Source organism: Ciconia boyciana, chromosome 2 (genome assembly GCF_034638445.1).
Source record: "Ciconia boyciana chromosome 2, ASM3463844v1, whole genome shotgun sequence".
NCBI lineage: Eukaryota > Metazoa > Chordata > Aves > Ciconiiformes > Ciconiidae > Ciconia > Ciconia boyciana.
The window spans coordinates 98361578-98388353 of NC_132935.1; the positions used below are offsets into that span (position 1 = coordinate 98361578).

General features: G+C 39.3%; 2 protein-coding genes across 3 annotated transcripts in view; both read right to left on the reverse strand.

Annotated features, from left to right (window-relative positions):
• TBC1D7 (TBC1 domain family member 7) lies at positions 1-18892 on the reverse strand. 2 transcript variants are annotated; one of them, XM_072853285.1, is made up of 8 exons: positions 18753-18892; positions 18172-18292; positions 17386-17466; positions 13553-13740; positions 11064-11201; positions 9241-9386; positions 1082-1211; positions 1-256 (listed from the first exon to the last, which is right to left on the reverse strand). In XM_072853285.1, exons 2-8 carry the CDS (start codon positions 18281-18283, stop codon positions 170-172), a joined length of 882 nt encoding a protein of 293 aa, XP_072709386.1. In that variant the 5' UTR covers positions 18284-18292; positions 18753-18892; the 3' UTR covers positions 1-169. The 2 variants fall into 2 exon arrangements, with proteins under 2 accessions (XP_072709386.1, XP_072709387.1); XM_072853286.1 differs by having other exon boundaries at positions 18177-18292; positions 18753-18786.
• GFOD1 (Gfo/Idh/MocA-like oxidoreductase domain containing 1) overlaps positions 18827-26776 on the reverse strand; it is a 92107-nt gene continuing 84157 nt past the window's right edge. The window contains exon 3 of the transcript XR_012041047.1: positions 18827-18956. The gene's annotated coding sequence lies outside the window, so the exon portion shown is untranslated. The remainder of the gene's footprint in view (positions 18957-26776) is intronic.

Here is a 26776-nt window from a genome sequence, read left to right on the forward strand (position 1 = left end):
TTCATTCCATCTGTATTTATTGAAAAAATATTTACATATTGATCACTATGCTATTAGCTGCTTTAATAGCATCTTTACATAGAAGAGGTAATGAAGACCATCACACTAGGATGGCGGAAGAGTGGTAAAATGTCTTTTCAAATGTCTTTTTTTTTTTCCCCAAGCTGTCTCAGACTGAGTGTGCTGGAGTCCCACAGTGTGCGCGCCACAGATCAACAGCTTTGCTGACAATAGCATCAGTGTTATCTTGAGGAATCTACAAAAGATCAGGGCAAGTCAGAGTACTTTATTTGGACTGGTTAGTTTAAAATAAAGAATTTAAATTTCCAGCTCAGATTTTATCCCTTTATAAAAAAGAAAACAAAACTAGAATCCCATCTTCCTGCCCTACCATCCCACCATCCCTCAGTCCTACATGCACCATATTACCTCCAGGTTTTAGACAAAAAGCTTTTATTTACAAAACGGTAAGATGACCACCCAGGCATCCCATGCTTCACACGTCCCTAATCTGACATCAGGCAGAACTCATACATTCGTGGTCATTGATGGCCAGTATCTAGTCTAACTAACCCAGGTTACATTGGGATCCTACAACCCTGCTGTGATGCTCGTTACTGCTCACAGAAGGAAAGTTCAGGGTCAGGTTCATGACCCCATCCTTACATCAACAGAAAAAGTACCTTGAGTCTATAGATTCACACTCAGGCAAGAAGCAAAAAAGGTGCCAGAAACCAACCCTGTAAGGAGCTTCCAGAAAAATTAACCTAACCTCATCTGCACTTACTTTCACAGAAAAACCCTTTAGTATCACAAGGAATACTGTCAAATCTGCACATAGATAACACATTCCCCAAAGCCTAAAAATCATTTCATTCTACGAGAGCCTTACCTCCTGATAGAAAAAAAACTATAATTCTCATCCCTGCACATTCTCTCTTCACCTTGGTACTAGTACACTATTCTCAGTAAGTAATGTAATAGTATCTTATGGTATGTTTGCAACAGGCAAATGACTTTAAGGCTGAAACACAGTTTTATACACCATAAAAGGTAATGCAAAGCACAATAGAGTACTTACATTTTCCAAAAACTGCGTGATCTTTTCTGCAGTATTCAGTGCTATTATCTTCATTTTAAAGGTTAATAGTATCTCCACAGCAACAAAAACAAGAATCTTGCAGGACCCACTAATAACTTTGTCCCAAACTCTACAAAAAAATGAAAAGGAATCACTAAACGTTATTGTAGAGCTTATCTGCTTATTTATCTGCTAGAACAGTCCTTGTACAATCACCTTTTTCCAGATTATTTTTCTGAATAACAGCAATGTATTATTGCATTATTCGGGTCAGGATAAATAAAAGACATTTTATCAACTCCTAAATCTGTACAGAGCAGAGCGATGGCAAGCAGTAATGTATCAATACGTTGTGTTCTTGTTTAGAAATGGAACTCATTACAAGCTTAAATACAAAAAGCAAATCTTGTTTTAATAGCCTGAACTGTGACAACTAGTCTACAGTGTATAGTAAAGGTGAGAATTTTTCCTAGCACAAAAAAGGAAACAAACTTTATTAGCAAGCCTAAAAAAGACACTCTTCAAACAGTTAAGTAGCTGAAAATTCAAAAGGATGTAATACTGAACGACTACATCTCAAGAAGCTAAATTTTCAGGGTCATTGCTCTGTGAGATACAAATATGATACATCACCATGATATAATCCATGATGTTTAAATCAGACACAAGGAACAACTACTGAGTCCTTCAATCCATCCCACTGTGCACAGACTCTCTCAGAATTACCTAAGGACTCCTACGACTTGTATGAAACTGTACCTGGACCTTACAGTTTTAACAAAATCTGAAGGGCAGGCCTCCAAAGGCTGCAAGTACTTTAGCAACAGAACTTCGATTAAAAGGGATCCACACTACTAAAACAGCCTGCAACAATTTGAAATCATCCTTCAGCCAGCAGCTCTATCTCGGGCCCAGCTCAACAGACTCGGGATGAAAGATTATCCAAAACCAGTGTGAAACCATCTGTCAGATGGCAACTTTTATGGGCTTGCACTATTTTTAGTTCTTGAATTTTAAGAGCTGTGTCAGAAAGACTTTCTGAGGATTACTGTTCTTGCTCCTTCTGGACACTTGTTAGAAGTGTTTCTCCTTCCAAATAAAAGGGGACAAAGACCACATACTATCCTCTATAATCTCTGAATACAGTAACACTAACTGGAAAACATCTTCTGCAGCCCACCTATAAACTTGGATCTATGGGTGTGCTTCTTCCAAAGACAACTCAATTTTTGTATGACCTTCTCTCTCAGAAGGACTTGCCCTTCAGCCTCCAGTGCCAGGAGAACACAACGCAGGCATAACATGAACTCGACAGCTGAAGTGAAGAGTCAGTATCACACCTTTAAACAAGAAGGAGTTAAGAAGTGAGAGTCCAACAAAGAGCCATGAAGATGATGAAGGGACTGGAGCATCTCTCCTATGAAGAAAGGCTGAGAGCTGAGAAGAGAAGGAGTTCAGCCTGGAGAAGAGAAGGCTCGGGGGGAATCTCATCAATGTATATAAATACCTGAAGGGAGAGCGCAAAAAGGATGGAGGCAGGCTCTTTTCAGTGGTGCCCAGTGACAGGACCAGAGGCAGCGGGCACAAACTGACACACAGGAGGTTCTCTCTGAACATCAGGAAACACTTTTTCACTGTGAGGGTGACCAAGCACTGGCACAGGTTGCCCAGAGAGGTGGTGGAGTGTCCCTCCTTGGAGACATTCAAAAGCCATCTGGACACGGTCCTGGGCAACCAGCTCTAGGTGGCCCTGCTTGAGCAGGGTGGGGTTGGACCAGGTGACCTCCAGAGGTCCCTGCCAACCTCAACCTTTCTGTGATTCTTTGTTAAAAGCTTTTCTAACTCTAATGTGGAATGGTTGCTGCTGTTACATAGTGTTTATTTTTCGCACTGTGACTCAAGTAAATTCTTTGTCAGTTACTTAACCTTCTATTCGCATAACTCTTTTGACACTATTTTCACAACCTCTCCATTCATCAAAAAAATTTAGACTAGAATTTAACTTATAATGAAGAAATGAGGAAAAGAATATGTAAAATCCTCAGGACTATTCTTAAAAAAAGAAGAAAAACAAAAAACCCACATGGACAGATGGGGAAAAAAGGCACTGACGATTTCTTTCCTCTTTGCAATTTAGTCTTAATTCCCTGTCTCACTATGATTAAAAATGAATATAATTCCCATATGGGCAGGAACAATAAATAATGCAAGATGAAAATCTTACTGCTTCCTTTGTGGATCAAGCATCCCAGGACAAGTGATCACTGTAAATATCACACTGATGTTGAAGTCAGGTCTAGAAGCTTTAAGCAAGGCCATGAGAAAACTGAGACCGCATTTCTGTTCCACACTGTACAGGTCGTCCCTGTTTACTTCTAATACATTTTCCTTCACAAACGTATCTGTTGAGAACCCAAGAACAGCTCCCCATGTGTTCAATGGGCATCAGAACTGTAATTATGAATGACCATACAGAGAATAGCAGACCTCAAAAACAGGAAAGAATTTTTAAAGTTCATATGAAAGCTCATGTTAATTCAAAGTTACTAACCTGAATATAAAATACCCAGCCTTCTTTCATTATTTTGCTTCCAAGTCTCCTGACTTCAGTCTCCATAATTACATTACAGTAGGTTACATTTCATGCTCAGAAAACACTCTAATGTTTTCCTGCATTATTTAGTCTGATTCCAGAACAAATGTTTTAACAATGGCAACACAGATGCAGTATCTAAATCACCAGTGCCTAACAAATTTTGGAAGAGGGTGCATAGCAAACTGGATGAGATGTCAGCACTAACCAGCTGTGTCTGCTGCAGTATTTTTCCCCTTAACATTTCCAGCCATTGTTACTCTCAATGCAAGTCCACCAGCGACAGCCATAGGGCAGTGACGGTGCGACACTGTGATAAACAGACCAACAGTCAGCACCTTGTCTATACCAGTAGGGCCAGGAATAGCAACATAAACTGTGTCAGAGAAGTGTTTACTTATAATGGAAAAACCCCACAGCAGTTTCAAGGAAACATGTATTTTGATGATTCTATTCTAACACAGCATATATTGTAGCAATAATTGTATCTCTACTGATGATAGCATACATATTCTACTTTCACTTTTTAAATAACAGTAAACACTTAAGATCACGTATACTGTCAGAGATTGCAACTTTTCACCTGTTTTTTGATACTCCTAGAGATGGGAAAATTATAACAGAAATGTCAGGCAACTGTGCCTACAGCCCTACTCAAGAATGCTGCAAGAGAAAGTATATGCTAAATTCATTACGGTTTTTGTGACTACCATCCTCTGTGAAATATAACAGTATTCAATTAACCACAGGAGCACTCTTGTAGGTATTTCTTGAACAGTGAAATAGCAGTAAGAACCACAAGGAAAAATAAAAAGAAAACAGGAAGCTATCAAGGTAAAGAGCATGCCAAGGATTATGCAAATAAAGCCATTTGCTTTTCACTGAGCTTTTCCTGTAGACACAATATGACTTACTATGTGCATGCATGCGTGTGAAGGCATGGCATTCTCAAGGCAGTTTCTGACAACTACAGTGCAGTAGCATACAGAAAGCATCGCAGCATTGCTGCTCTCTCTTTTTCTGAAAATATTATCATTAATCTCACGATTTTTCCCCCTAGGCTGCTGGGTAAGCACACTCAACCTTACTCTCTGGTTCTGGTCCTCCAGTCATCCAGGCCAGAGATGTTTAACAAGAACCAATGCTTGCTCCTCTGCCTGCACTTCTGGGTGTTCTTCCAATGGTAACTCGGCATGGAGGGACCCAAAGAGGCTCGCACAAGTCTCACCCTGATGTCATGTCATGATCTTGTGCCCATTTGACTCCAGAGCTGGGAAGCAGCTCAATTATTTAGACAAAGGCAAACAGACTTAAGTTTCTGTACAGTAGTAGTCCACATGCACATTCTTATACCCTCCCCTTCCATAGTAAACTTAAGGCATTTTTCATATTTCTGTTGTGTCTGTTAACAAATGACTTACATTTTTACCACTAGATGTCATTTATGCAGGACGTGGAGATCACAGATGTAAAACTACAGAAGCTATATATTAACACATTAATGTATTAATATATAATAATGGTTGTGCCATTTTGAAAGGCAGTCATGAGATTTCAGGAGAACTACCAAATAGTTTGCCACAAACAAGTTACCAGAGGCTAATAACCTAACACCACCCCATCAGCTATTACAGTCCTGCTAATGCCAAGTCTTCGGTGCAGAATACAAACAATGTTAGTCAGGGGCATGATACGTGATTGGCAACATCAGGCCATAAAAAATGCCTGGCTTATTCACAATTATATTTGCAAAGCCGCACTACTTCTGTTGTAACTGCATCATCGGGGGTGACAGTGCTGGAATAAACTGGCAGCCAAAGTGCCATTTTGCCTGTAGAGCTGAAGCCACAAACGGGACACCGAGCTGTAACAGCAGGGCTCTCCGGCTGAGGGCCCACACAGCACCATTTGAAAGCTCTCCATGCATGGGGCTTGCTGAACAGATGACCAGATATGCTGTTGCAGAATTTGAGCAAATAGGGCAATGGTGAGTATAAAAACAAAGGTGTGATCCAGTTCTCTCCCTGTTTGAGAGATGAGTAAGCCTTTCTGTCCCTCTCGAGCCTATGCTGCAGGCTGGTTCATGTTCCAGGAAGCACCCTGTCTATATTCCAGGTGGGATACAGAGCCCTGAGGATACAGTGCCTTCAAAATGGCCAGTCTGCTCCTCTCTTTGACCAGTGTGGCACCTTTAAGAAGTTTGTCAAGAAGCTTGTCGCATAATATGTCAAGTGTATTAGGGCAAGCAAAGACACTGCAAAAGCTCAAAGGAAAAGTTTCTACATGGAACCTGTCTATATACATTTTCCAAGCTCATTTAAATTAAACTGATGCATAAATTTTACCTATGGTATAACTAGAACTGTGCTATAAAACGGTATTTATACTGAATGACAATGCCTGTCAGGAGTAAAGCTGGTAGTATGCAACTTCATCTCACCATTATTGGATAAAATTTCTGTATAGCATATACAAATCTTGTACACCTTAGAGAAAAAAATAAAACCATGAAATTCAGATTTAGCTGCCTGGCAGAGAAGACTACAATTTATAGAAAGCAAGCAACCTCCCTAAGAAATACAGCACTAAATCGTAAGTTAAATTAAATCATAAAAGACTGAGCTCAGATCATCTCTCACTTGACAAAAAAGTAAGTAAAACTCACAGGAGAATTGGAGACCTGTTTTCAATTCTCAGCAGTTCCAACACTGCCATTTGGATACATTTCAGATAAGCATTCGGGCTTCTATATTCTAATCCAAACTGAATCTCCAAGCATTAATTAAGTTCATCTGTCACACACTACCCATGAAGGATGTTATTTCCTTAGCAAATTAGGCCATTATGATTACAACTGAATAATTCAGAAACCTAAACTGACAAGAAAAAGTGCACTTTTATCCATGTTCCCACAAGAACTGCTGGGAAAAGGGATTGCTGTGCCATCAGAAGTACCAACACTGAAATTTGTTTTTACTCCAGAATGATACAAAAAGCCAATATTTTTACCTTTTCCATGAAAAAAAAGTACTTAAAAATTTAAGGTCATCAAAATATTCTGTTTCAGTAAGGTAAAACAGTATATGAGAATGCTAAACACTACACTAACTAGACAAAATATTTTATATAAATTAACTGATTCAAAACAGTAGAAGTTTGAAACTAAAGATTCTGACAAGATGACATATGAAAACAAAATTCTTCATCTAAATTTTTTCTTTTACACTATCAACATGACAACTCCATAAAATGTTCAATTTTCAACAGAAATTTACAAAACCCCTGAATCTTCCAATAGCAAAAGTGCTCTGATGCAAATTCCTCTTTCAGGTCTAGTTCTCAGCCATAAGACCTAGTAGCAAAATTAAATCACATAAGCTCTAAATAAAAATATCTCCTAGAAGACATGCAAAGAGGTTCCTAATGCAGTGTTTGCAAAGGCTATTCCAGATCACAGAAGCCTACAGAAAAAAAAAGGCCTGAAGAGACTGGCAAGTCCCAGGTAGAGCAGTCACTTCTACTGACAGTAGTTTAAGTTTCATACAGAGAAAGCACAATGAAACAGTGTCAATCATTATCTGCTGAAAGTAACCTACAAATGCAAATGTGAAATAGAGATGTAGGCAAACCACACACGTTCAATTGCTTTTAAGGATATAACAAACATTTTATACATGCTTAAGTAGTTTCTGTAGCCATAAAAGTAGTAAAAGCTTTTAACCACCACATCACGCACAACCACTACACAGAGATGACTATTTTGGAACCTTATAGGTGCTTGATGTGAAGAACTTGCCACGTAACAATTACCGTGCTGCACGCAGCATAACACCTGAAGGTCTACTACCAAATCCTTCAGTTTTGGTTCAAAAAAATTTTTTTTCTCTCAAACATATTCCTTCCCAACAGGAAAACATACAGAACCTTAAAGACCATGGTACAAGACTAGAGAACATGATTTCTAATCCTATAGCTTGTTCCCTAAAACCCCCTTATTTTCATAAGGGCAAATAAAACATTTTTAAAAACAGTTGTTTCCCACTTTCCTTCATGAAATGTGACGTCTCAGATAAACAAGCAAGACTGCATTCGCTATGCAGATTACGACCAACTTTACCACCATAAAGTATTTCCTACAGAGCATTTTACAAAGCTCTGTGTTTCCACGCTAGGCTCCTGTACTGAAGTCCTGGAAGTGCTGGAGTAAAACTTCCCTTGAACCTTGTTACTTCTCGAAGTTTTCAGGCAGCTGAAAATGAAACCATTGTTTCCTTTGTGCCACCTCCTGTTCAGCTATTAGCAACTCTTGTTAATGCAGAAAGGATATGCTTCTCTACACCTAGCTTGAATTTTCTGCTTTCCAAGAGTTCTCAGGCAGCAGAACTAGAGAAATCATACAAGCTTCATTTCAAAAGCCCTTCAGTGAAGTGCCATGCCCAAGAATTTTCCCCTTTTAAAAGCTGGATGACCTATTTCTAACCATAGAATCCTGATATAATTCACTATTTCATTAACTTTGTAATACTCAACCTGTCCTAGTACTTTTTAAAATAAACATTCTGTCACGTTTTAACCCCAGCCAGCAACTAAGCACCGCACAGCCGCTCACTCACTCCCCCCCCTGCAGTGGGATGGGGGAAGAACTGGAAGGGTAAAAGTGAGGAAGAAACTTCTGTGTTGAGATGAAAACAGTTTAATAATTAAAAAGAAATAATAATAATTTTTTAAAATTGTAAGGAAAAGAGGAAAAAAATAACAGAGAGAGGAAAATAAAACCCAACAAAGACAAGTGATGCAAATGAAAACAACTGCTCACCACCAACCGACCGATGCCCAGCGAGTCCCCTTGCAGCGGCCCCCCCGCCAACCTCCCCCCCAGTTTTATTGCTGAGCATGACGTCCTATGGTATGGGATGTCCCTCTGGTCAGTTGAGGTCAGCTGTCCCGGCTGTGTCCCCTCCCAACTTCTTGTGCACCCCCAGCCTACTCGCTGGTGGGATGGGGTGAGGAGCAGAAAAGGCCTTGACTCTGTGTAAGCACTGCTCAGCAGTAACGAAAACATCCCTGTATTATCAACACCGTTTTCAGCACAAATCCAAAACAGCCCCATACTAGCTACTGTGAAGATATTTAACTCTGTCCCAGCCAAAACCAGTACACATTCCCAAAACCTTTTTCATCTAATGATAATACAGTATTACAATCACTGCCTAAGCAAGGAATTTGGTTAAAAAAGCCTGAAAACTGACTACCATTCAGCTACCTATCACTAAGAGGGGATTTGGAGTTTTAAATCCTAGGAGGCATTAAGTGTCTAACAGAATCAGTCGCTATATTTAACTCCATTCTTTTTTCACTTCAATGTGAGAAATGATCACAGAGAGATTATCTTGCATCAGTAACAAGTGAAATCAAATCCAATTTTATCATTTTCAAGTAAACATTAAAGTTAACTCCATAATCTTACAGATAAAGTCAGGAAAGCTCGTTGTCTGCTAGTGTAGTGATTGACAAAAAGCTAAAATTACTATTTAATTACAAACAGAAAGAAAAAAAGAGAACTTGCCTCTGTAAACTGGACTCAGGTAAACAGCCTGCAAAACACTTCTTAAACCAAAGATCGTAAGGGAGTTTGCTCATTGCGGCACATGCTTTCAGATGCATCAGGAGTCTGTTATCTTCAATGTTCAAATACTGCTCCAGAATTTTTGGCTGAGAAAGGAATTGGAAAATTTTAGATAACTCACATCAGAGTACCCTCCATAGTTAACACACCCTGTAAGACAAGAAATGTCTTAAAAATTCAATTGGCATAAAATAACATGTTAAAATAATGAACTTGCATTGTTTTAATTTAAAACATCATGTTCCAAAATACAAGTGTTGCTGATTTTTGCAATTAGCTAATTAAGTACTTAACTAAACAACCAACTTCAGGTTCCTCAAATTGCTGACCACTAGCAGAACTTCCAAAATATGCAGTATTCCCTAATGCAAGGAGGTGCTTGAGAGCTTAAGGCAATGCAGAGATTAAACATGCACTAATTACTGCTACCTTCACAAGTAAAATTGAGTTTCATTCACCTCAAACCTAATCGCCTTAGCACACGTTGAAAAAAGCCTACACACAATGCAGCAAAAACCAGAAAATCAATTCTGAGAGTAAATCCCTGTGCAACATACTAAAAGCTGGACATTGATTTTTTGTTTAAAAATCCAAAGTATTCAGAAGCATAAACATGTGGATAATTCTCATTTTGTTTAAATTCTAATGTAACACACTACACATTTTCATAAATTCAGGAGTATTTTTATGCTTGTTGTCATAATTAGGTAAACAGCTAATGACTTCAGCTGTCAAAGGGAGAAAACACTTCCTTTGTCCATATTCTAACATCCAGAGTCTTGGTACAATGTTCGTATTAAAACAAAAACTTAGGGAGGGAGACACTTGGCACTCTCTATGTAGTGAGAGCACATACCTCCTCTAAAAATGCTCCTCTCTCCTTTGAAAGGAATTACAGAAATTGGTATAGTTGAATGTATCACCTCCAGCAACAGGAGGTAGGTTCAAAAAGTATTTTTTAGTTCCAAAAGAATAACAAAGGACATGCGTAATTTTCTGCAACGAATTTTCATTCAGTGATTGCTAGTGCACAGGTACTCTGATACTTTTATCTCAGTGGATATTGTTAACTAGAAGTTTCCTATCTGTCAAGACAATTTGAAGAATTACAAAAACTTTTGTAATTTTTATAAGTATGCCTTTTCTTTACAATCAATTTTTAATTTTATAAACCAGTAAGATAGAAATGCAAAATTAATATTCTATGAGAGCATTTAAATGATCAGTGCCAAAAGAACTCTATTCCACTTTTTATTATAACTTAATTTGCAACATACTGTTTTTCTGAAGACGTAGTACCCTGCTCCATTTATAAAGCAAAACAATTGTGCTTTGTCTATCATCCAATGAGCAACATATGGATGCCAGAGATGCAGCCTAGAAAGTAGCAGACATACATCAAGATGTTCTTAACTTCGCGACATTTTTAATTGTTTAAAATAAAGAAAATCCTTAAGTGACCCATTTGTGAGAAATATAATTCAACTAGATACAATGTAAGCTTTAGCTAACCTAAAAAGAAAATAAAATGTAATTGAAAACTACCATGTAGCAAACAAAAACAATTTCTAATGTTACATTAGGCAAGGTGTCCTAAGGGACAGCGCAATCACAACACAAAAAGCACTCCTCCCGTTTTCTCAAAACAGTTGGTGGAACAGAATCCAAGGGTGTCACCTCTGACACTCCAGTTGTCTCCATATGTTAATGCTTTCCATGACTGGCTCTCCTCACACACACAAAAAAAGTGTTTTTTTCCTTACCAGTTGTTGCAATGAATCTTTGTGCTTGCTGTTCAGCTGATTCACAAAGCAACTGACAAGCCAATAGCATTCTATAGGATCCTCCACCATTTCCTCCATTGCTTTAGCAATAGCAAGAAACACTTCATCTTCAGGTTCCTGGAAAACAAAGCCAAAAAAGTGAACTACACAGAAGTATTGGACTACCCAATTTAAAATATTCTTATATTACTTTTCCCTTCTATTTGAGAAAACAAACTGGAATCAATGTACACAAAGAGCTGTTCTGACATTCATAAATAAAACATTGGGCATCAGCTGCATTATGGTGACAGATACCTATTAAAGCAGAATAAGTAAGACTTATCTTGCTTTTAAAACCAAAACATACAACAGGAGTTTGGAACAACTCTGATTCAAAGTTCTCAAATGTTCTCAAATGAGATAGTATCACATCCTAACAAGGTAGCGATAATCCTACTTCTATGCCCCACATTTTTATGCTGCATAGCAGCAGAATTCTTCATCCTATTCCTTGCTAGGGGCCAAACAAGCCTCCCAAACACCTTTGTCATGGATGTTACAGTTACTGAAAAAAATAATGCAGGCATGAGCTGTATGCCTACCTTCGACATAGAGAAAATAATTTAGTTTAAGATAAGCATCTTCCTAGAGACAATTAAATATATTTTCCAGGTGACGACTACCTTATTCCCCACAATACATGACCAGAAGCATGTGATGGGCACACCATCACCTTTTCTCCTGAGGATATACTTTCCTCACAGAAGTATCAGCATGCCTAAACAACAGTTAATGGTATGACTGCACGTAGGGTAGATGGAGGCGAACTAACTCTAAACCAGCGAGACATCATGCCAACAGCTAGCTCAGGAAGTGTCTAAACTGGGAAGATGCACATGGAAAGGCTCTATATTTGCCCTGTTTCTTACAGTCTTCCTTACGTAGGCAGTACTGACTACATTAGGAGGTAGGGTAACAAGCCAGATATGTATCCACAGCCTGATTTACTGTAACCATCAGTAGCAGTAAGCTATAGCATCACAGGCTTTTGCACGCTCACACAAAATGCGTGGATATTCTAAATACTACTGGGATATGCCTCTGCTACATAGACTGCTGCAATACACACATATCCCTACTTAAACTCTCTGCTTTCAGATGCACAAAACACATTTAGCAGACTTCTGTGATTTGTGACTCAAACATTTCAAAATATTTAGAAAAATCCAACATCATCTTTATACTCCCTCTGCCTCCACAATAAAACATCTGCATTACTATCAAGCAGTAACCTCTTATAAGTTTAAGGGGACAGTTACTGCACTGCAAACAGGCTGGCATAAAGAGAACAAATGCTTTCTGCAGCAAAACAAACGTAAGTTACAAGACTAACAACTGAATCTGCTAAACACCATCTCTATGAAATCCTATCACAATACTGAGAGCAGCTAGTGCTCTGGGATGCACTGACAAAACACTTGCTCAGAAAGCAATACTGCTCTAGAAGGGATGAATTTTTAGCCCACTGGGTCACATGCCAAAATCAAGGAAATTTCTCTATAGGAAACTTGCAGGGCAGGATGGCCCCACATTCCTAGGCAATGGTAAGGGCACGAAAACACTTCCCCTCCTCCGACAGGAGAATGTTGTATATAATCCTCCAGTCCAAAATATTACTGAATTTTCATGTTAACTTTAACCTTTTTTTTTTTAATTTTTAACTTTTTTTAAGTTCTTATGTCAAATTTTGTTATTACAGATGAAAAATAACAAAGTAAGCTGGGCTAGAGTGAACATGGATAAATTAACATTAAATACAGGACAAAACCCACTTCAGAAAGTCCCACAGCTCCTTTCATCACCTCCTCTTTCGTAGAGGCTTATACATAAGATCCGCACATTGTTTTTATCATCACACTATAGACTTATCATCAAAACATAGACTCGTTTACCCGTATGTGAGTACACTGTAAACTACAGAGTACATGCATTACCTGACAGAAGTCTGGATCAGTTCAGACTAAAGGAAAAAGGAGGTCAGTACATTAAAGTCTAGATTTAAAAACAAATAATTTAAATATATGATGTAATTTGCAATAAATCGCTGCTTGTACTGGCCCTGAATTACCCTTGTTCCAGGACATTTAAGAATCTATGTGCTCCAATAAGATTATGTCATTTTCATTTCAGTGCTATAAAGAAACTGAAGTGTACTAGAGTACAAAAGGCTTGAAGCCTAGCAGGCAAAATATGCAAAAGATATTTTAAGGCATAAAATCTAACAATAGTACTTAGGAGAAGAAAAAGGGAAAAGCACTTTGACTAAAATCCCTTATTTTACAATAGTACTTTTCTGTTTTCCATTCACCTTACTTTGTCCATCTACGTGCATTTGTGGGGCTACGTGCAGTTCAGTTTCTTACACGTTTAGAGTGTGAAGTTAAACAAAATACTGTATTTAAAAGACTGTTAAAGTGACAACTGACCAATGGAAAAGCCAAGTTTCGAGGCAATTTTCCTGATTCCAGCTGATGTATGCGGAGGAAAACATCTACCTGTGGGGTAGAATCATTAATAAAACGAATTACACGAAGAGCATGGTGTATATCCCAGTACTGCTCCTTCCGGTACTTCATCACCAAAGCATGAGATTCATGGTGAGGAGGAATAATTCCTAAAAAAAAAAAAAAAATAATGGCAACTGTAAAGAGAAAAAACAGAGCACTCAAACTCCCTTTCCAAGAGATCTGCCTAAATTCAATTTCTGCTACAACTCCAGCCTACAGAAATGTACGACCTGGCACTGCAGTTTGTTTATAAACTTGGTCAAAGAATCCAGGGAGAAAATTCTGCAAAAACTGGAAGTCAATGGACCAACAAAGCACTTTAGCATTGTATTTATAAAAAACAAAATTTCAGATGTTAACTGAGCATAGGCAAAATCTACCCTTAGACTATTGTTTCTCAAGCTCTTCTACAAGGTTTTCAGCAAATGGACACTAACTCTTTTGTATACCACATCAGTGTGCTGATAAGAAATGTCATTGTTGGGATAGATGAAAAATAATTTAATTGATTTATTCTCCCTCTCCAACAACCCTTCTTTATTTTTAAATTGTGAATCTTACTTGTTACTTGTTTATACCTACCTGTAGTTTTTAAATACAGTACTAGTTGCATATTTGTGCCCAGATTCCATTTATTTTGAAAACAAAGTGGATGTAGAATGATTTTTATATACATTAGCTGTTCATGTTCTTAAATTCTACACTTTGTCTGAGATGATTCAAGAATATATACATGCAATTAACTAATGCAAAGATACTGTACATTCCAGTATTATTTAATTTACTGTTAGATGTCTGCCAGAAAATTCTTTACTCACTGTATCATAGATTAATCCTCTCTAAAACAACATTCAGAACCAAAATCAATCACATAGGTTGAATCAGTTACAGATTAAAACTGAAGAATACCACCCAAATACTTTGCAAGGAAACGTTTTTTACTTTCTTAGCACAACACAAATATTTTTTCTAGTTTCCTAGGAGGAAAAATAAAAAAGGGGAAAAAAGTATCTAAGTAGAGAGGCAGAGAAAATTGAACTGTTTATGATCTCCAGAAGAAATGCTCAACATTTCACTCGATCCTTCCCCTCACTCAAGACTCAATCTTGCCATGCACTGATGTTCACAACAAAACTGTCACAGGCTTCAACAGAAGTAAGATCTTACATACACAAAAGCAAAAAAATGCCACTTCCATATCACTAGCAGAGCAGAATTTTTCCCCTTGTGGAAATCCATGAGAACAAAGTATTCATCAAAAGTCAGTTCTGAAACAGGCTACCTGCTGCTTTTATCTCTCATTTAAAGAAAAAAATATTCCTGCCAAGTGTTAAACCACGAATCAATTGAGTTCTACTAACAAGCACATCAGACAGAAAATTATCTTTTATTTTCCAACTGCAAACCTGTCTGCATTTCAAAAGCTGGGACATTTTTCACATTATGCAAAAACAGAGTCAACATCATGACTTTGTATGTACATACTGCCAACTGCTTTCCTCAAATACAGAAGACTACCTCAGGCAGACAGAAAAGAAGCTTAAACAACACAGGGATGTCTAGAAACCATCATGAGTCATACCTGAACAGGAAGTTAACAAAGACATCGCTGACGTACCATGTAACCTGGGACAGCATCGAGCCTTGGTATGTGTCTGAAATAGTTTTGCTGACAGGATAGAACCCCTTTTGTTAAAATATTAACATTATTTAGAGGATATGTAACACTTCCCACCAGAAATGGACTGGGCTGTTGTTCCAGTCATTTAGGGAGAGAAATTTTGCATTGCCCTTCTGAATACCAAGTTTTCTAACGAGTGTTAACACTGAGATGCAGCATAAGAGAAGTCCTTGTACCTCTGTTCGCCCAAGGAGTAAACAGAATGACAGTATGCATATTTGAAATAAATCACTCTGGGTTTAAAATACAAAATCCTTTAAAAAAATCAGTATAATCTTCCATACAGTTAACTCAGAAGGTGTTTTGGGTTATCATATGATTCACAAATCATCCTATCTAAAACAGTCAAAGATAGACCACTGGCTCTGCAGCGAGCTACAAGTTTGCCAAGAGACTGTATTTTGCTGTTATAATTTTGGCCGAAGGATCTTGTACTGAGTCACTTGTCCAAACCTCCTACACTATATTTCATACTACTAATATTTTAAAGGATGCTGACTACTTCACTAGGGCCCAGGGTACAAGAATCTTTTTCATCCCAAAATTAGTACTCTAATGGCAGAGGCTTTCATCAAGTAGGATTAATCTGTTAGTTCAATGATCAATGCCAAGAACTTCAAGTTTTATAATTAGATCTTGCACCTTCTGCGCACTGTTCATTTACTACCTCTCCCAAAAGAAGGCTTACAAATCCAAATAATCAGGAATATGAAGCCACAATTTTTAAATTGTAGGAAATTGGAGGGAAAAAATGAATAATAAAAAAGCTAAAACTTTCTATACATTATTTCAAACTCCGGACACTGTAGTGGAACATGGAGACCAAGAAGGGAAACAGAAGACATTTACTTGAACATTGTTCAAGATCATGGCACAGCCTAAGATAAACATCCTAAAACCGAAGAAAAACTGTTTTGTAAAATACTCGTTCTGAGGTAGGAGTCACCAATCTTCCTGACTCTGAATCACATGCCAAAATCTTCATGCAAGAGATACACGTGGGATCTGTATCACATATTCTGGAGAGCCAAAGGACAAAGAAGTAGGATAGTTCAACAGACAACAAAAGACAGCAGCTTCCAAGCCAATCTGCAGACTGATGCTGCTGCTCTCTCTCCCTGATGAAACCGTATTTCGGGTATCAGCACCCTTCCTGCCAGCACAGCACTGGTAATACAAGACTGAGCATGGGAGCGCACTCAAGCTTGCCAAAAGTGGCACAATGCTCCACCACCAACAGTATGGTAAATCACATTTCTCTTCCAGAGATTCAGTCAGACGATGTACCTTCACACTCAATCTGGCAGTGTTTCTATACATGCAGCAACTCTAAGGGAAACTCTCCAGATACCTGGTAAGGGTCAGACCTCCTGGACCTTCCACAACCCCTCCTGCCTCCAAGTGACATGACCTCGCATCTAGTAAACCCAACACACTTGATCAGTTACCGCAAAGTCATTAGTACTTTTGAATTAGTCATCTGACTAATGCACTTCAAGGAAAATAGAATCTATGTTTATTTTTATGTTTTCTGAGGATACAGTAAATGTCTCTGGCCTCATAACTTCTTCAATGGCAAATACAATTTAAAGCCAGAAGCAAAACCAGAAGAAACCAAGATTTTATAGAACACAAAGCTTCTCTTTAGAATAAACGTCCATTCCATACCTTGCCCAGTTTTTTAAAGTTTAATCACAGCTTTACTTCAACTTAATTGTCTGTTGTTTTAGGAACAGAATGGAATATCTTACAAGGTGTCAGTGACTTACTATAATCCACCTTTCAAATCCATTTTATAAATTTACTTGGATAGTGTTACAAAGTTAAATATAGAAATACACTCTTCTAGGTACACTTCAGCAAAAGTTCTCAAAAACTATGCATGAAATATTGTTTTATAATTGCCATTGTGCATCTTAGGTGGATACAAAAATAGGCTAAATATGTATCAGTAGGCAAGGTAGTACAGAACAATCTATGTCATTAACTCTCTAAAGAAAAAAAAAACAGAAAAAATACACCTTCCTACATACTCATTTCTACAGAGGATCACAGATGTTATATTTCATACCTAAAAGCACTTTCCACACCAGTATACGATACATGGATGGGAGAGGAAACCTTTGACTAAATGTGCAAAGCTTCTCAATATCTGTAGAGAAATAAAGAGAAAAAAAAAAGGTAAATTTAAATATAATTATAAATAGGTTTGAGTCTCTGATCTACCTAAGTATTATAAATCCTTAGCTGCAGATCAAAATCCCCACTTTCATCATATATTATCAACAAATGCTTTCACTGCTTCAATTGAGAATAAAATGTGCCCTATAAACTGCAACAATTTTGAAAAATATATACGTTGACTTTATTTACAATAAAACTACCCTAGGTTTCACCAGGAAGAAACTGTACCATTTTTACAGACATTTTGTAAATCATGTTGCTATGTCAAAACAATTAAGGGCTTTGTTAAAAGGACAACATTTATCTTTCCCTTCTGTTCAGATGCAGCACTCCTCAGGGACCAACAGCAATAACAAAATCTTCATTGTTTTGAGGTTAGATGGAATTAATGGCATGAGACAATATATTTTCAGATTAAAATTGCTTTCATTTAAAAACTTTTAGTTTCTTGGGCATAGAGAATGAGAGAAGAAAAAACAAAAGCAAGCACTCAAATATTTAACAGTTTTTAAAATCTTTGAAACTCAAAGGACTGCTAGTAATAACTGAGAGATTAGTGGTAAAAGATGCAAAACTTAAATGAGTACTAAGCACAGCAGCTAAACATTTTCTATTATTCCCTCTCCAGCCCCAAATCACCAAAGTAATAGAGAAAACAGTGAAATCAACTTGCCCAACCGGTCATCTTTTAACAGAATTTCCAGTGACTTCTTTTCTTCAACTCCTCGAAACCCCACTTTTTCATAATACACTGAGCGAAAGTTTCTCTGAGAGTCGTCAGCCATGATTGATTCCTTTTGGAGAAACAGTAATCCCCCTTAAGACTTACAAGAATACACTCCTATTGTGTTAAGGTCAAGTACTTTTGCACACTGATAAAACTTGAATGCCTATGTCTCTATAGTATTAATAAACCCTACAGAATATGAAAATTTTCCAAGATTGTTTACATCATATGTTAACATAGACAATCATAAAAATATTTGAATCTAAACAAGGTCTAAAGATACCCGATTTCCAAATGAAACACAGGAATTTTTAAATATTTTTTATTCCTGTAGTAAATTATACTACTTTTCAAAAAGTTTCAAAAAAAAGATTGCTGGAGAGACACTTAGTCTTTTACGTGATATCCTGCATTTTAAAACCAATATAAAAAATACAGTTAAGACTCTGACAAAATTTTGGCTACAGAAACCCTAATCAAGTACAACTGTTACCCGGATAAGTAAAACCATCAGGTTTCATACTCACCAGACAAGGTAACCAGTAGCAAGGGCAAGCCAATGTTGGCCTCAGTAGCACAGCGTGACCAGAAAAAATGAGGCTAGGTCTGTAGGTTTGTTCTTAAGTTGCAGATTTGAATTAAATGTTCATGTTGTTATCAGGTGCTATAACAGCCACAGTCTTGAGCTTGTTACTCCAGTACGAAAAAGAAATAAATGTCTCATTCCTATACTGGAAAGAATGGTAGATTGCAGTGAGTACTCTGTGTTTCATAACAAATGTAATTGACATTTCAATTCAGTTCAACCTTCTAAATATCAATTCTCTCTCCTCTGCAGGCTTGCAAATACGAGAAAGTTCTGGTTTGTAACTCAAAGGACTAAAAATTATCTTAACTTTAATGCCCAGTGACAGAAGCAAAATTTGGAGAAAAATAATTTGGTTTGAGTGAGAAGCAATGGGTGAATAATGCATTGAAAAGCTTTTCTAGTTAAATTCTTCTTTTCCTTGCTGAACCAAAGTACAGATCAGGAGCAAAGCATTTGCAGATATAAACAAAGGCCACAATTTTGCAAAGAATGCACACATTTAAATTTGTATATCCACTAGGCCTATCTGCGTTTCAAATTAAGTCCATTTTTAGTCCTCTGTAGGAACAGGGCCAAGACCAGACAGAAAAACATAAACAAGCAAAGGACTGAATTAATGCTTTCTGAGATAGTATTTGACCTGTCTCAACACCAGAGAAAAAATATTTATATTACTTGCAAGACATTCCAGTCGTGCACTATCCTTATGAAAATGACAGTGATGTTCATGTATTGTGCATTTAAGGGTCCAGCAATCAGAGCGTTTACTAATAAAGTTGCAGCCGTGTCTAAAAGCAGACTTATGATGTCTCAACTACATTTAAAATATTTGAAGTTTTATAAATCTTAATTTAATGTGTGCTATTTAGAAAACATTTAGCATGTACCACTTGTGGAAAGCTGACAGCAGAGTCACAGAACAGAAACAATAAATATCATTTGAAGAATAACAGCATGATCTAGAAGAAAGGAATGCTATTTTAATAATTTTAAACCATCACTATACCAGCAGTACATTTTATTTACTCAGTGAAAAAAAGGAGGAACACTGTTTCCTCCCTCCCTCCCTCCAAATTTAGGATATATATTTTCATGTTAGGCAACCAACCAATGTTCCAATCTTTACACGTATTGCCAATAAACTGGAAAAAGGAAAGGGGAAAATAAATCCCTAGCCAGCTCGTTGGAAGCGTTCTGTACAAAACAGCACAATAAACTCATCCTGTCTTCAAAGATTAATGCATCTTCGGCCTTAATAGCACTTTTGATCATATTATTAAATTTCACGCCAGGTGATTTTAACAGCAGCAATGAAATATCAATACTTAGTAAAGAGCCCGACACGATGCCAACAGACTTCTGCCCGTGTACAGACGGGTCTCCCTTGCACGGGCTGCACCAAACCCTGGGCGCAGCCTTCGCAGGCCGGGCAGCACGGCTGGCGCGGCCGGCACCGCCTCGCCTATCCCCACCCGGCCCGAACAGCGGCCTCGCCGCCGCTCGGGCTTTGGCACCCAGTCTTCGCTACATCTGCAAAGGAGAACACGGATACATTCGGGCGCAGAGCCATTTACCCCTCGGAAATCAAACCGCAAGTGGACGGCCACCCCTCTCCCCACACAGACGCACAGCCCCCTCCTGTGGGCAAGGCGGGGCAGAGACACAGCACCCCTCACACCCCTCCTCCCTGCCTGCCTGCCCGCACACGCTGAGGGCAACGGGTCTCCACCCGCGAAGGGCGGCCAGGGCGGTGGGGTGGGGTAGGATGGGGTGGGGTGGGAGGGGGGCTTGCGGAGGGCCAGCGGCGGAGAGGCCCGGGGCAGGGGGGCAGTGTCACCCGCCACCCCGGGAGCTAAGGCGACGGCGAGGACCTGGAGAGGGGCTCGGGAAAGGGGATGAGAGCGGGGCCGGTGACAGACACCCCCCCGCGAGCACCAGGATCCCACCGCCGCCCCCCAGCACCTACAGCAGGCGGACGCGGCCCCACGGCGCCAGCGGGGGCGGAGCGCGGCGCGGGCTCGGGCGCATGCGCAGGCCCCGTCCCGCCCCGGCGGCGGCGCGAGAGGGGCGGAGCGCTCGGCGACCCTCGCCCTTCGGGGGGGTGGGGCCCCTCCCCAACGGTAGGGCCACGTGCTCAGCGGTCGGGGCTGGCGCGCGCGGGCGGTGGTGGCTGGCCCCTGCGCGCCTCAGAGGGGTGCGGGCTGTCCGAGGCGTTCCTGGTGCTTCGCGGGCTTCCCCGGTCTCTCACACACCTCGGTTGTTCTCCCCCTCGCCCCTTAGGTCAAGCCGGCTTGCCCCTCATCCCTCAGTGCTGGCTCCCCCTCCTTGCTCCTCCCCGCATTTCACGGGGCAGCTTCGGGTACGGTGAGGGCTGCCAGGGGAAAACAACAGCATCTCTTATACGCCTGTCTCAAGGTGACACCGGAGGTCTGGGCGTTTTGACAGAACAGGCTGCGCCCGGTATGGAATTATATAGAGATCCAGAAAGTACAGTGCTGCGCAAGGCCCACCGATTATGCTCATCGATGAGGGAATAACTCTCCTTTAACACTGGGGCCATGAAGAATAGTGAAGAATGATACTGTCTGCACCGTATGATTTACTGTAATTGGTATGCTTAGCGTTTTGGCCCATCCACTGTGACATCTAGGGACATTTTGTTCAGAATAATTTCTAGGAAGCTAAGTGCATTTTACAAAAACAAGATTTACTCTGGTGCATGTGAGCAAAATACTCAATGCTAAAACTCCCACCCCTCAAAACAGATAAAGGACCTAGATCTCACTATTGGAAGCCAACACTCAAAAATCAACCCATGCTGCCAAAACTATGGGACATCAAACTAATAGTGTGGTTTTACTTGGGTTTGGTTTTTTTTTTGTAGTCGGTGGTGATGTTTTTATTCAGATCTTTGAGATCTTGTCAGCCTTTAACTGTATGATTGCAAGGACTAGGCAGCTGCTTTTAATAGGAGCTGAGTTTTCAGCTCATGGTCCCTTTCCGGGAGCAGAAGCTTGAACAAGACCATCGAACACTTGAGTTAGCAACACCAAGATTTCAAAATACTAGAACCCGTCAAGAGAGCTTCCTAGGTTAAGTGGCCTATTTTCAAAGCACAGAACATCCCATTATTTTGATCTTGTCCAACGCTTTTGAAATGCCAAGGGGAAAGCACGCTGTTGCAGAATGGACATGCTTTTGTTGAATCCAGTTCACACAGGAGTGTTTTTGTTGAGTCAGTGCAAGGCCTAGCAAATATGTTTCTTGAAGTAATTCTGTACAGCAGCAGGTGGCAGGCTGGTGCCATTTTTTGTCATTTGTGGCTTCTTCACCTCAAATACATCTTTTATCGATAGATGGCAGTTGTCTCCGGATGAGATCTGTTTGGTGCTGTTGGGAGCTAACCAGTGTCACCAGGTTCAGAAAACAGCTACTGAAATTCAATCAAATCTCTATCATTTTTACTTATTCACTTTTGGCCTTGTCAAGACGTATTACATAGCTATCGTAGTGCTCTAAAGGCTGAAGCTAGCACAATTTATTTTAGCACTAATTTATTGTACAGCAGATACGGAAATACTTTAAGCAGTTGAGCTATCAGACACTGTGGTATGGATTTGCATTATATTAATGTTAACAATTATGGCATTGCTAAAAGTTCATAATCAAAATTAGGGTCTGAAAGATTTAGCTGCATAAAAATATAGCATAAAAATAATACCTGCCCTGAAAAACAGTAAAATTAATGCGCCCCTCCTAGTAAAGTTCTAAACCCCACACATAGAAAGCTTCTTAATCATGTTATTTATACACACAGATTTTCTTAATGGTGTCTGTAAACAGTTTCTAACATATAGATACTAGGTTATAGTGGGATCCCATCCAAAGTCAGTTGTAAATATGACTACCAGCACTATATCTAGGCCAGTGGGAAATGAATTAAAGAATTTAATTTGAGACTTTTCAAACCGCAAATGAAATAAAAGCATAGGTTGAGCATGAACTGCTAATGACTACAATGATTATTATGTGGTGACACATACACAGTGAAACAAAGATGGCAAACCTAACTTTTTAGAAAGACAGCCGTGCACAGAGTTGGACTTTCTTGCTTTAACAGCCTTATTTCTTTTAACTGCCCTTCTACATTCACCTGCACTGAAAATAGCTAAATGACTCTATATGCTGTACATCACTGTTGTAAAGCACACAGGTGACTTATGACTTAAATATTTCATTTAAGAAATTTTACATTTTCATAAACCAAATAGTGACCTTATTTTCCTTTGTCTAGGGACATAAAGTATCTTCATTCCTATTGATGGAATCTCTTTGTTGCCGCTGTAAATGAAAGCAGAATTTCATCATGAGTAGCTGCAGGTGTCAATCAGCCAAGTGGAGGACTGTCTTTATAATAAAATCGATTGATTAATACATCATTAATCAATAATACCTTCCTAGGCATCTGTCCAAACCATGATAACCTAAACACTGAATTTTTTAAACTGCAATAACATCAGAAAAGGTAGCACACATAAAAGGTAAAAGGGGAGCAGGTTTGGAATTGTCTTGGGATTATCTGAGATAGCAGAGCCAAACTAATTAGTACCCTGCTAGCATACTGCATCTCTCGTTTTTGTCTGTGACTTTGAGTATTACTGTGTTTGTATGTTGTGCTGATATGTTTATATTGCACAAGTGAATTACTCACTGACGTACAAAGACACATGAGAAGGAAGCCAAACAGGCATTGCTAATGTTTTTTGTTGCAAAATATGAACTGCATTGTGTCCGTGGTTCTTCTTGAAAACCAATGCTTTTGCTATTAAAGCTGGAGTAATTTTATGGGAGCGATGTGCTGCTGAATATTACAGTTCTTGGAAAGTCTTTAGGGTTTCGGTCTCTCCTGAATGACTGATCTATCAGTGGAATTACAGATGATTATCAGAAACACACCTCGTTATGTGAATTTGTCAAAAGAAGTTGAAAATGCAAAGCAATGGAACTTTAATTTTACGCAGCATGGAGGTCTGTATTTGCATGGCATTATAGCACATGTTGTAACTTACAAAAAGTAAGTGCAGTTTTCAGGTGTGTTTCATTTGCTCTGAACTGACTGAAGATGCATTTTCTTTTTTTTTTTTTTAAAGACACTTGTCAGATAATATCTTCAGAGTGTATACTTTCAGCTTGCTAACGCACTGTCCCTTGTTCCTATCACAATAGGAGATGATTGATGTTCAGGAAAGGAGTTACAAGTTTGGTCATTTCAGCTTTTCTAAGATATCGTCTCCTGTTTCTTCAGAAGCATGAATAGTTCCAGATGGTGAGTAGGGCTGTGTTAATGGAAAGGACAATTTACTTATACATTCCCATAACCTTTTCATTATGCACATCAGCAGATCTAGAAAAGCCTGGCCCCATTTCCTGGCCAAAACAGCATCACTCTGCTGTTTACATTCTACCTGATAGAAGAATGCGAATGTTGGAGCTATAAATGTTCACAACTGAATCCCTTGTCGAAGTGAGATGGAAAAAAATAACACTCTAGGGTAATAAAAATATCATAGAACTGTTTGGCAGCAAAAGGGAATTCAGCCTTTCATTTTAGCGTGGCAGCACAACAGGCAGGTCTGTCTCCAAGCAGACCAAACACTGTCTCTGTAATCATGAATACACATCCCCAAATGACAGCAAGAAAAAGGCTCAGGGGCTGAAAACAGCATAAGGAACAGCTGAACTTGGAAAGCTGAGTTCAGATGTGTCCTACTTCTCTGTTTTCTCATCCTGCTAGAGAATGAGAGCGCTTCAGAGGTGACATGCTTTTGTCTGCAGAGATACACAGAAACTGCAAGACAATTACGAAGAAAATAACTTGCAGTTGCTTGCTCCAAACATAAAGGAAATAGGATTTGTTTTAAGATTATGTTAGTGATTTTTTAGGATAATGTCTTCTGGATTCTAGTCATAACTTTGATCTGTTGCTTAACCTCAGATATCAACTGTGCCTGCCCTACTTATTCTTCTACCAACCTGATCAGTAGCTGTGTTAAGGATAAGATTGATGTTTTTTTCTGAAAAAGGGTTGCAAGTTTTTAAATAGCACCAAAAACATGCTTTGTGCTGTCAGTGAGCATGGCACATTTGGGGCACTACACAATAATTAATAAGTAGTCCCAAATAATCTTATCTCAGTTTTGTTACTCTTTAATTGAGAAGTGACAATGAGGTCACAATGAGCCAAAGGTTGGTCAGTTTGAGGACGGTGGGAAAATTAAATGATACATCTTGAGAATCCTAATCAAGAGAGTTGGTATATGGACGAGGTATAGTTATTATGATCACTATTTATGGTTAGAGAGGGAGCAAAAATTGTGGCAATATGCAGGTATCTGCCACAAAATGAGAAAGCAAATAGGAATTAGGAATGGGTTTCAGTCTTTGCAATATTTCTCCTCGTATCAGAGCCACAAATGTGCCCAGAAGCTAATTCAAGGTCACAAGCTGGATGTGGTAGTTAGAGTCTGTATTCCTCACTCAGCCAAGCATCCCCAAAACTTTAGGACCTGGGCAAACTGCACAGTGCAGTGGACTGAAGGAGAAGTTGCAAAGGATTTTACTCCTCTTGAGTCCTGTGACCCAGGATGGAGATGGGGACGGTTCGTTTCAGTCCCTGGGCATATTTGAACCAGACATTCTCTAAAGCAAGCCTAGCCAAGCCAGAGTTTCATGGCATCATTTCAACAGCCAGGATTGCAGAAGCCCATCGGGCGTTGCTCGCCATTGCCACCCTCCTCAGCCAGGACCTGCGCTGAGAACGGCACCCGGCTAGCTGCTTGCACATTCGGCCATGGAAACGAGTTCATAGCTCTGACCCGCTCCCTAGGCTCAAAGGCAGGAGCCTAACCCAGTGGCTTCACTGGGACCACTAATGTAAGGGTGAAAGGATCAGATCCAACCAAAGCAACACAGCAGACACAGCACTTGTACTTCCAAAGAATAATTTGTCACTTAATCACCTTCCTGCCTGGTAGGCAGGAAGACTGCCTACCAAGGGGGAGGGGAGCCTTGTACACAAGCAGGCTTTTGATCTAGGTGGAGCTCAGAGAGCTTTGCTAGCACATTCATTTAAAGGATTGAGCAGCAACTAATTAATTGCTCTAAATTATATCCGTCATGGTCTGGAGGCTTGTTTTAATATATGAAGACAAACTGTTAAACTGGAACGGTGGCCTGATGTTTATTTTGTGATAGGACAAAGTAGTCTCCACCTCTCTCCTGATTGTGATTTTCTGTCAGCCTTCTACATCTGCGTTCCCATAGTTGTTAAAGGTACTGCCAATGTCCTGCTTTCTGGTTGTTGATGTACAGAATAATGGAAAGCTGTAAAAATCACAGAACAATTTACCCCCTAAATTTCCAAATTACACTGGTATGATTATCATCTGCCTCTCCAGGTAATGATTTGCAGCCATTATCGTTGAGAACTTGCCCGTGGGAACTGAAAGGAGTGTTCGGTGAAGGGTTTTGGACCAGGAATCCTTGCCAAACTGAGCATTGTGAACTATAGGGTGCAGACAAATATGCTCCTCTAACATCCTTACTCAAAACGCGCAACAGAAGCGCGGTTTTGTGCTAGCTGACTTGGACTTTTTCAGGCTGATCGGTTATTTTAGTGATTTTCTGGTCAGCACATAGATCTGGTGCTAATTTTATCAGCTTGGTTTTAAAATCAATGCATGGAGAGTGCAGTGTCTCTCACCTTCCCCTCCATAGATGGAACTACGCAAAATTATTTCACTTAGATAAAGCTGTTGGTATTGGCTTTGGTGTTGCTAGCACTTTTCTAAATGGATAAATTTGAACTTGGACTGTGCAGACAACAGTAGCTTATTTGGCATTCACAAACCGCAGCAGCATATTAGGCATTAATTATATATGACTAATTATATTAATTATAAT